Below are 11,344 nucleotides of genomic sequence, written 5' to 3'. Positions count from 1 at the left end.
TGAATAATGCTTTGTCCCATCTCTTTATATTATTGTGCTAAGCTCAATTTCATCCGGATCAGGTCAGCTTGCTCCAACGGTTAAGACAGTTGAAATTTCGTTCATGCTGCTTCTATCTCTCTCAAAAACAAAACTAAAAAAGAAAATTTTACAACATAAAATTCCTATGCTAAACATTCCTAAACTGGTGCCTCTTCAGAAACCCACTCTTTAATTTGATAATAACATGCACTCTATAACATGTTTGAAGCATGAATCAATGGGAAGAGAATTATTTCTAATGAGTAGAAAATGATCTTTCTCGTATCAATTGGGCAAATGTCTGATGAAAAGATCTTACCAACTAATAAGGGATCGCTGGAGAAGGTATGCCTTTGGGATTTTACTCTTCATCTAGATGGTCAAAGAGTTCTCTCCAATGAGACGCGGCTTCTTCTGGGGTTCGAAATGACCACAGGTGAGGCTTTGCTTTCTCACGTGTTTCCAAAATTTCCTGCTTCACAAGATCTAATGGTGAGTATGACAAACAAAACCAACAAAATAGTACAGGAAGCAGCAGTTATGTAGGAAAAGCAACTAATTTAGAAAAGCCTCTGCATCAACTAATCACATCTTCAGAAAAGCATCCAACCAAAAAGATAACTTTTGTAGCTCAGCGACCCCATTTAGAAGCAAATGACATAGCATAACTGCCTCGGTCAAGAATGTGGTTGGCGAATGAAATACCGATTCATTTATCAATCAGATTCACAACTGTGGATGGGATTGACTGTTATCACACAGATTTGCGACACAATGAGCGTAAATTTTTACTACTTAGATTTGAAGCACACTAAGTGTCCTGCACTATGCAGGATAAATGTTTAGCATGGATATCAAAATCAAAGGACAAGCCTACTACCTAGGAGCTGTAGTTAGATGCTTTTTTTGTAGTATTTAACATATCAAAGACCTATATTTCTTTGACGACTTTGAAGGCCTAGATCGATTTGGTTTTTGCCGAAATACAAGCATGGCACTTGAGTAACTGACTTCCAGTATGGTTCTCAAAGACTAATCAGAAATTTTTTAATTCTTTATAACTGAGCCAAATGTCATGCAAGTCAAATTTCCTGATATCATGTAAACACCGACTGAAATGTTCTCAACCGAACTGAGAGATGGAATAAGGTTTAGGGAAAAGATGAGCTAAAACTTCAGCATCTGGGGAAAAAAGTGGAGGTGACGAGTCCACCAAAGGTAATTTATTATTGTATCTCATTCAGTCATTTGCTAACATAATTGAGCTTCTAAGCCAGTCAACCAACTGTGATTCAACTTGCAAATAGAAGCAGATTTTCTGTACTGTAAATTGCACTCAAGATTCTCAAGAGAGTGGAAAGTTCTAGGATAACATGATACCATAGTAAGTACTTTTGTTTAATCCCAAGGCAAGCACATAAAAAGTTGAACATGAGTATACCAAAAAGGGCAGTTTAGTATAGCAGCAACAAGGCATGCTGAAGCAAAGAATGTAAAACCAGAGTTGTGAAGCAAACTTCAGATGAGAAAGAAAGAACTATAAGAAAAAGGGTGAATAAGTGAGGCATCACCTCTGGTTTGGCAAAACTAAATTAACCTTCCCATAGTTTGTGAAATATCTAAGACTTACCCTCTAGTTTAATGTCATTACAAAAATCTCCTTTACTGCCAATCTCCAGAATTCAAACAATTAAATGCAAATATAAGCATATTAGAATTGTTTTCAACATTACCCTCCGACATGATTTTATTTCCCTAAAACAACAATAAAGTCAAAAAGGAAAGATGCACATTAGAAAACCTTGTATCCTAGACCTTCCCCATTTGAGAAGTTTCTCCTTAATATACCTCCTCTTCAGACATACAAGTTTTCTAATCAAAGAGTTGATAAATTTGGAGAAGCCTAAGACTTACCCTCTAGTTTAATGTCATTACAAAAATCTCCTTTACTGCCAATCTCCAGAATTCTAACAATTAAATGCAAATATAAGCATATTAGAATTGTTTTCAACTTTACCCTCCGGCATGATTTTATTTCCCTAAAACAACAATAAAGTCAAAAAGGAAAGATGCACATTAGAAAACCTTGTATCCTAGACCTTCCCCATTTGAGAAGTTTCTCCTTAGTATACCTCCTCTTCAGACATACAATTTTTCTAATCAAAGAGTTGATAAATTTGGAGAAGCCTAAGATTCAATAGCCAATGCATCTAAACAAAGGAAGTTATATTCCTCATCCTATACTTACCTTTTTCTCATCTCTATTTAATGCCTCCTGTTTTTTATACAGGTTCAAAATATATTACGAATTTTTTATGCTGATTTTATTTTTCAATCTACACTATTTCTCAACAAAAAAAAGGAGACAGAGAGAGAAACAAACAAGTATGAAAATGTTTTTTACGGGTCCAATGCACAAAGTTTGAATGAAAAGTTTAGAGAATTGAATCTTGTAGGTTAAATGTCTGCAGCATCACCATGTACATTTGTAGTGACAACTCATGAAGAAGAAAGTTTTCACCAGCTTACCCCATATGAATTCTCCACATGTTAGAATGCTCATCAATTTACAGCTTCTATGAATTTTCCCAAGTCAAAACGGAAGAGAGGAGAAGAGACAGGGAGGAATTACTGATCTTGGACCAAGTTAGCTTCAGTCAAATCCGCAAAGGGGAGGTAATCTTCTAGGCAACAGATGTTATATGTGTGGAAAGAAGATGGAAGACACAGACCATCTATTCTGTGTTGCTAGATTGCTACACAATTGTGAAACCTACTTCTAAACCTTTGAAATTGACAATGCCAAAGACAGCCAACAGTATCTAGACAGGTAGGAACAGAGTGTCAGGGAGCAAATGAAACAAGGAAAGTTGAAGCATACAGGACAGTATTTGTGCAAGTAATTTTTTGGGTTGTTTGGAAGGAGAGAACCAAGCAGTCCTTTGAACATAAAGCAGTTTCAAATACATATGCTTGTATCTTTTGGTTGTTTTGCTGTACAATGAACAATGCTCATAAAAGAATCTTTATTTGACTTTATCAATTCCCAACCTCAATAAGAAATTGAGCTTCCTCACTGTATATAGCTAGCACACACTTGTTGCTGTGATATAAAGAACAGTACTCCCTATTTTCCACTTTATATAATACTACTACTATTTGGGGAATTAAACAGCCTTTTTTTTACTACAACTTTTTGATACATCCCTCAAATACCTTTAAGATATAAAAGTTGCAATTTAGAGTACTTTTTAACTAGTTTCTAATTATCTAAATTTTATTTTAAAAACTATAGAAATCGATGTTTGAATTGAGACCTAAAATTAAAAGGTTTGACCCTTGTCTCCGAACCCTTTCATTCTTTTTGAAAATGTAATTCAGGAGAAACATCCCACCAGCCCGCCAGTCCTCCCTCCCCTCTTCCCGCCTCCCTCTCGATCTCGATGTTTATACAATGTACATACCTGACACCAACTTAGTGTTGTTACATGAATAAAATGATATTTACTTATCAAGAAAAAGGCTCAAAATGCCATTCTAGAAATGACAGGTAACTCCAGAAGCAACAGCTTGAAATAAAAAAATATAGTCCCATAATTGATAGCTGTCAACGCCAGGGGTTATCTAATTGGTCAAGGATCAGAGTAAAACCTGTACTTCCTAAGATCAAATCATGCTATCATCTCTTCTCCTATTTTATCCCTCTTTAGCAAGGAGAAACGGACATCTATGGTGGTTAGTGAAGAAACAGCTTCTCATATGATTGCTATCATACAGTAAGTATTACTGGTTCTCATATGCTTGCTATCATACAGTAAGTATTACTGGACGATTCAAAACTCACCAACTATACACGCCACATGCCCTTTCAAAAAGGGTAACAGGCATAACTCAAGAAAAACATCAATGTGCCTTCTCCACATATTCGTTTCTTTCCATAAGTTTATTTTGGTTTTTGGTTTTGAGTTCTATCAGAAATTCAGAATGTCAAGCAACAAGCAGATATTGCTTATTAGATCACTTTGATTGATGCCACAATAGAAAACATAGTTCAGGCGAGTGTTGTGCTACATTGTAGAAAACCTATGACGAATAAAATATTGAATAAAAATCAGCATAATCAGGAGGAGGAGCCTTGCAACCTTGTAGCATATCCTGTATGAATCTAGACTTCTAGACATCTGAGATTGGTACCACCGTTCTCAAAGATAACATTAATAACTATTCAGGTTATATTTCAGTTTGTAAACCTTATCTGATGATCTCTATGCTAGCTATATATCAATTCGGATACATCATGCTCTGAGTCAAGCCTCCATACTGGTCTAAAAGAATAGCTTAACAAGACGGTGGCGGAAAAGGGAAATAAAGTATTCAATGCACAAGCAGCAGATTAAAGTTGAAACAAGTTAATTGAAAAATAAAAACGGACAAACTGGGGAGAGGCCACCCAGAATTTGGATTTTAGTTCGGCTGGAGACAATCATGGTACATCAAGAAAAAAACTGTTCCATAGCCACCAACCATAGCTTACGAGTAAGTGAACAATGATGTCCAAAATAACTCCAAATCTATGACTTTAAGTAATCTTACAAGCAACACAAGGTTTATTATCAACAAGTAAAATTTACTCTATTAGCATATTTGAATAAGTCAGAAGAAAAAAGGAACATCGTGAAACAATCCAGACTATGATGCAAGAGAGCACTGTACCTCCACTTCAGAGGACCTTTTGGTTTTTAAAGTAAGACAATCAAAAAGAGCACTCCACTTCTGACTACAATTATCAAGGACACCAACTCTATAGTACTGCTGCACCTGATGGACTGGAGCTGCCACAAAATAATTCTACATCAGACTAAGAAATTCTCAATGAAGAAATTGCGCGTAAGAACAAAAGACAAACAGATCTCGTATCAATCCCAGTGATATCAACTTTGGTTTCGTTCCTTTTGGGCTATTGATAAATTCATCTAGATAGTACAACCAAAAAAAATATGTTAACAACAGCAACATAACAGAAGGTATGGTGGTGAACCTTCTACTCGGAATCTAGAGTTTAGAAGCTTCCAGGCATTTCCTTCCTTAATAAGGATGGAAAAAGAACAAAAAGAAAAGGGTGGCCAGGTGGAGAAAACTGAAAATAGTAGCAAACAATATCATAAGTGTTCAGAAATCACAGAGCAAGACTCACATCACTTCAGATAAAGCGAGTTACCAGTAGTCTATGATACTGTTGTTCAATAGTTCACCTCAGTTGCAGCGGATTGGCTAATGCTACTAAAGGCAAGGATGAGCACATGACTTGTGTTTTGAAGCCCCGCTTAGCTAAACAGCAGTCTAGATCCTTGAAGAACCTGAGCTTGCAAAGCTCTCTTTGACAACCCCAAGAGCAGTCTCTATTTTGCTAGTATCGTGCTACTAACTAATTTATATAAACAATTCACCAGCCTCCTCGGTCTACCATTTGTTTGATCATTCACTAAATACTTATTTAAGGCATTCACGTGTTACAAACAGTAATCCTTTCAACGGAAAAGATAATTGAATGAAATTCTGTAATTGTTTGGTCATCTATCCAACTTTTCTCCTTTCGTCATCTAAAATAACCAAATGGTGAGATCCTATTAGTGGATATTGGCATCTCGAAACAATGTTATCGACTAATTGAATCCCGACATAAAAATTAATACCAAAGGGACAAAACTATTGTGATCCCTAACAATTAGGTTCTCCAAACTTCCCCCATTTGGTTACTATTATTAAGTCATGATTAAGAGGATTTTGATACCTTTAACAGAAACCCCAGCACCCTAAGCCTATTTTAGTTATGAGATAAGAAAGGAATGATTTGATTAAGAATAGAAGCAATTAAATACTGTGAAAATATATAAATCAAGCAAAAGATTGATGCAAACAAAGATACAACTCAAGCCACACAAATAAAGATTAGAGCTTATAAATTATTTTCTTTTTAAAATGCGGGGAACAAATGAATAAATCTAAGGGGAAAGGCAACATACAGTAGCAGAACCAGAGGGCATCAAAGTAAGGGGCGCATGATACTCGTCGTGGTTGCTTTTCTGAACTCATCTGAAAGGTTTGCTGAATTCGCCGGTAGAAACGTTGATGGCTGTGTTAAGAGAAGAAAAGAAAAATATGGTAAACTCGGAAGCCCCTAATCTATTTAAAAAGTCGTATTTGCCTCACTATGTATTTTTATTTTCAGTTTTCACCCTCCATAAACCATTTTAGAAGGGGGAATTATTCAACTGTGGTAAGAGCTTTATTATCAGAAACATTAACACAAAGTGATTAGCCGTTGGCAAAAAGCATTCATAAAATAAGAAAATATAATATAACCTATATCTATCAATTTATATGTATATAAATGAAACTGTAACACGCTTCACTATTGTAACAAGTAGCTCGAATGGAAGTTCTGACTAATTCACCATTATTTCCTAGCTAGGTACGGGAAAAGGGCAAAGAGAATAATAAATTTGCTTTTGAGAACATTCATATAGGCCCTTAAGAAGAAGTATAATCCAGCTTGGACAAGAATTTGTAATCCAAAATAAAAGGTTTTCTCCATCTGTCAGACCCAGTTCTAGTTACTTTTGGACTAATTCTACTTTAACAGAACGGGAAGGTGCGGAGAACTTCGATTAATAGATGGTCTCGGAAATAGCAGAATATCGCTGCGAAATCGATAAAGAACTTAAATAATGCCAAATAAACTGATTGAATACTGATAAAAAAATTCAGTACTGACTTGATAGACACCTCGAATTTGGTCTGAATGGTGCAGTTTTTAAGAAAATCATATTAGGTGATTTCACGGCTGTGACTAAAATCTACTTATTGTTTTACCCTAGAAGTAATTGAATTGAACATCCCAAAGCTCCCTTTTTCTCACACCTCCTATGTTCCTTTTTCCAACCAGAAAAAAGAGAATGAATCAAGACAGATTAGTTTTTCCTTTTCTATGTAACTACCCCCCGGTATACACTGAATAGAAAAATTACTCCAATAAAAACTACAAATTACAGAAATCATAAAAGACGTATTCATTCAGAGGACAATAAGGGAAACAAAATCAAACCAAAGAAGGACCCAAATAATTACCAAAATAAGTATAAAGAGCTCCGATTAAACGGTGATGTCGGAAGTAGCAGCAAAATCGGTAAACTTGAGATCAAAAGAGGAGAAAGAAAGTGGATGAACACTGAACAGACGCAGACGGCACCACCCGTGGTAAGAAATGACGAACCTAACCTGCTTCCCAAGCGATTTCATATGTTAACAAAGCTAATTTTATTATTCAAATGTTACTTTGTTATACTAGAGGTTCAAAATTTTAATTAATTAGTATACTTATTTACGAGTTAACTTAAATTTAGTATCATCATAAAAATGAACATAACTAATTAATGTCTTACTTAGTTTAGCAAAAAAGTTAGTTAATAATCACCAATTAAAGAGTTTTTTAACTCAAATTTTTTAGCATAATACAAATTGGACTAAAAAGATTCCAGCTAAAGTAAGAAAAGGGAGAAAAATGTCATTTCATAATATGCATTTTAAAGGACAAGAAAAGTTTACCGCAACAATAACAATAACAAATATTATACCTCAGTCACAAATAAGTTGGGGTCGACGATATAAATCCTCCTTCCTTTCGTTAAACTCAACTCATTAATTTATGTTTATAATAATAAATTATGTTTGTTAAAATTTTCAATATATTTTGTACGATCTTATTTTGAAAGAAAGCTTACAAGCATTTCGATATTAGAATCTTATTTTTAGATTATCGAGGTTATGTTTATATTTAATTAAGTTCATTACTTATTTATTTATTAATGCAAAAAAAATTGTTGCTTATTATACTTTTGAAGTTTCTTGAATATCGAATATTTTTGGTGAAGAAAGGCATAAGCAAGATTTGATTAGTCTAGAAAGGAAAGTTCAATCAATGTACATTTTAATTTGGATTTAAAGAATTTTTCGAATAATATATTGAAACTCCAATTAAATAAAAGAGCAAAAGAAACTTTCTTCATACATTTGTTTGTTCAATAAGCTCTATATGGGTTCCAAAATCTATCTTAATATATATTTAGTTAGAAAAGTTTCAGTTAAACGAAGCAAACTGGTAATTTATAACTTTCATTTTTTTCAAAATATATAAGTGTAAAGTGAAAAAAGTATTTCCCATTATAATTATATTTATGTTAAGTTGTTAATTGGGAGGGTCCTAGGAAAAGAAAAGGGAGATGTTAAAAAGAATGGAGAGAAAAAAAAGTAAACCCCCCAAAAAAACAGCAAAACCTAAAAATAAATTAGGGAGGAACAACCGAGGAAAGAAAGTTGCTTCCATGATTATTCTTACTGCTCTAGGACAAAGCTACTGAAATTTAATTTCCTATTAAGTGTATTCAGTATAAACCTTTGCTCGAAATTGGAAGAAATAAAACAAGCTCTTTAAAACAAAGACAATAGCAAAATGTATTACTATTAGGAATTAGGGAATGCACCAATATCCAACATACAAACGAATTATATCAAAACTAAAATTGTTGGGCCCGTAAAACACCGGCGAAGCTTATCTAGTATAAGATAAATATAGTAATATAAAATCTAACATATGAAACCTCCGATAACCTATACTTTCTTTATGGTGTGGAATCTGAACGGTAAGTGTGGAATCTGAACGATAAATAAAGGGTTGAAAGAATCAAATTGAATTTGACATTGATCTCGTTTATTATAAGTCGTATATAATTTTTTCTTCTTTTATTTTTCGGACTATCGTTATCCTGAATCCATGATAAAGAATAAGTTGATCAAATATTTATGTAAAGAGTTTTGTATGGAAATGAGTACGTAATAAATAATAGTAATTGAAATTGAGTATATTATAAATAAAAGTATGTTTTCTCTGTTTACTCATTATAAATGTATTATCTTTTACTCCTAATATTTAATGAATACTTTCTCATCTGGTTTTTAATATCTCTCTTATTTTTACTTGATTTTACTTTAAATTCCTTGGCCCTTATATTGTGTTTCTCTGTTTTTTTTTTTTTTTTTTAATTTAACCTTGCTATTAACATTTATTATATTCAAGAACTTATATGTTTGATATTAAATTTTATTTTATAACTGAAACATATTTCAATGATATTTATTATGTAATTTTAAAAAAAATATACTTAATGACTACAAGTTTTAAATCAACTAAATTTTGTACATTAAAACCTTCTTTAAATCATATAAGTTCTAATATTAAATATCTTATGTAATATAGGTCGGCACTCCTTCGATCTTTTTTATTCTTAATTATAAATTTATAAGTGATTATAGAATTAAAACTAATTAATTTTATATAACTTAATTCTCTTAATAGAGATAAAAAGGAGAAATATAGAGAAAACTTTTTGTGAAAATTTATGTTTGATTCTGGTTATAAAATAGTATAGTAAACACTCCTTCTAAAAAACTTATGAACCAAATACAAATAAATATAAATCCTACTAAATACTATATTAGATATAACTTATCCCAAAATTCATAAACTCTTTAACTCAATATCAAATTCTAAAAATACTATTGAATGACACTTAATAATTGCATGTAAGACATACAAAGTTTAATTATATTTAAATTAATTTTTTAAAGTTTTATACTACTTACATGGGATACACGCGTAAATCGCACACTCTAAGACTAGTATAGTGCAATATGAAACACCGAGGTAGAATAATTCTAAGAAAGTAAGCGAGAGCAACTCAATAGGAGGCTGATATATATTTCGAGACCCAGAATTTTTTAATAATAAATTTTATAAATCTGTTCTCTTAGACAATATTAAAGTTTGTATTAAAAATATATAAAATATTTATAAAATAAATAAATTGATAAAGACTGCCAACTTTTTAATTGTAGAATTTTTTTAAGATCTTGAATTAAACTACTACAATCTTTGTATACGTAAATAAACTTTTTTGCAATAATATCCAAGATAATATAGTACAAATACATGACTAACATCTTATCAATTTAAATTAATACTTATTAATATATAAGTAATAATATTATTATGTGAAGTTGAAGACTTTATGTAGAGTTCTACTACAAACAAGAAATGCGGAAAAAAAAAAGGTCAAACTAACTTTTTGCACATTTGTGTGTTTGTGTATATAATATATATTCGACTAAAAAAAGGTTAAGGCCGCTTATTAAAATTTGACTTTAGGTTCCTAACTTTATCTCAAATAGTTTAGGGATATGGTTAAACTAGCAGATGACAATCATAAACTAAAATATCCTTCCACTCGTGGAGTGTCAATTGATTTGGCCATATTTAATCTCTTTTATGGAAGAAAAATTGAAGGTGCGGGTGTCAAAATGTTGTTAAATAACAAGTATATTTTTCTCGCGATTCTTATTTTAATAAATACTTTAGAATATGAAAATATGTAGTTAAGAAATATAGAACTCTTAAGATGAAGTATTGTTTAGAGGATAAGAATGATAAGAAGTCGAATAAAAAGATTCATATTATTCTTGTGAAGTGATGAGGTATGTGAAGAAATACAAACACCATTATGACTATGACTACAATTGTTAGAGTGCATTTGAGAAGTTCCTTAGATTGTTTTTGCACCTGGTAGGAATTGCATATTATCGAATTTCTGTATAACGAAGGACCAAAAAGACAAAGTTGCCGATTATTTTAGATATACCAATCTCTTTTCAATTTGGATGAACGTGGTAGTTGGGTTGGCTACCATGAAATTTGTGAAGGTAGCTGCATGCATGGATGAAGATCGGGTATAAGCCCCTCCTCAATTCGAGGAAGGATTGCACCAATCAAAAGTTAATTGTAATGATTCGGTCGGTCGTTTTGAGTATTACAGCCCAGTTCCCTCATTTACTGCTCATTTTGTGCTTTATAGTTATTATGTGACTTGTCGGGATAATTGGTTCGGGTCCGGTGAGGTTTCGGAATGAATTGAGATATTAGGACTTAGGAGTGCGTCCGAATTTTTTTTTTTTTGAAGTCCGTAGTTAAATTAGGCTTGAAATGGCGAAAATAGGAAATTTAAGTCTTAGGAAGGATCTTCCCCTAGGCTGGATTGGCCTTATACAGTACTGATTGACTGATTGTAAGTTGATGTGTATATATACGAGATGGATCTTCCCTGGACTGGGTTATCCATATACAGTACTGAGTGATTGAGTATTTTGAGATTTGTGAATGCACGAGGTTTTCCACGGAGGTGCATCACATACAACATGTACATTGGCATGTAGA

The 11,344-nt window shown here is 32.7% G+C and overlaps 1 protein-coding gene and 1 long non-coding RNA gene across 2 annotated transcripts; both read right to left on the bottom strand.

The window, feature by feature from the left end:
- LOC104105712 (uncharacterized) lies at positions 1-7,328 on the bottom strand. The gene is made up of 4 exons (XM_009614097.4): positions 7,150-7,328; positions 6,045-6,154; positions 4,735-4,853; positions 1-493 (listed from the first exon to the last, which is right to left on the bottom strand). The coding sequence occupies exons 2-4, from the start codon at positions 6,112-6,114 to the stop codon at positions 383-385; spliced, it is 300 nt and encodes a 99-aa protein (XP_009612392.1). The 5' UTR covers positions 6,115-6,154; positions 7,150-7,328; the 3' UTR covers positions 1-382.
- Positions 989-4,728, bottom strand: LOC138892221 (uncharacterized). The gene is made up of 2 exons (XR_011408198.1): positions 3,852-4,728; positions 989-3,813 (listed from the first exon to the last, which is right to left on the bottom strand). It is a non-coding gene; the product is annotated as an uncharacterized lncRNA (long non-coding RNA).
- Positions 7,329-11,344: the final 4,016 nt, after the last annotated feature.

This window comes from Nicotiana tomentosiformis, chromosome 1 (genome assembly GCF_000390325.3).
Source record: "Nicotiana tomentosiformis chromosome 1, ASM39032v3, whole genome shotgun sequence".
Taxonomy (NCBI): Eukaryota; Viridiplantae; Streptophyta; class Magnoliopsida; order Solanales; family Solanaceae; genus Nicotiana; species Nicotiana tomentosiformis.
The sequence above is the reverse complement of the archived record's forward strand: the minus strand, read 5'-3'. Positions and strand labels throughout refer to the sequence as shown.

What these genes read in the sequence shown, in the direction of transcription:
- LOC104105712 (XM_009614097.4), bottom strand. Translation starts at nt 6,114, where the DNA reads ATGAGTTCAGAAAAGCAACCACGACGAGTATCATGCGCCCCTTACTTT. An exon ending in TGCCCTCTGGTTCTGCTACT is followed by an intron (nt 4,854 to 6,044) that starts GTATGTTGCCTT and finishes ATTTTGTGGCAG; the next exon opens with CTCCAGTCCATCAGGTGCAG. An exon ending in AAAGGTCCTCTGAAGTGGAG is followed by an intron (nt 494 to 4,734) that starts GTACAGTGCTCT and finishes CTTGTGAAGCAG; the next exon opens with GAAATTTTGGAAACACGTGA.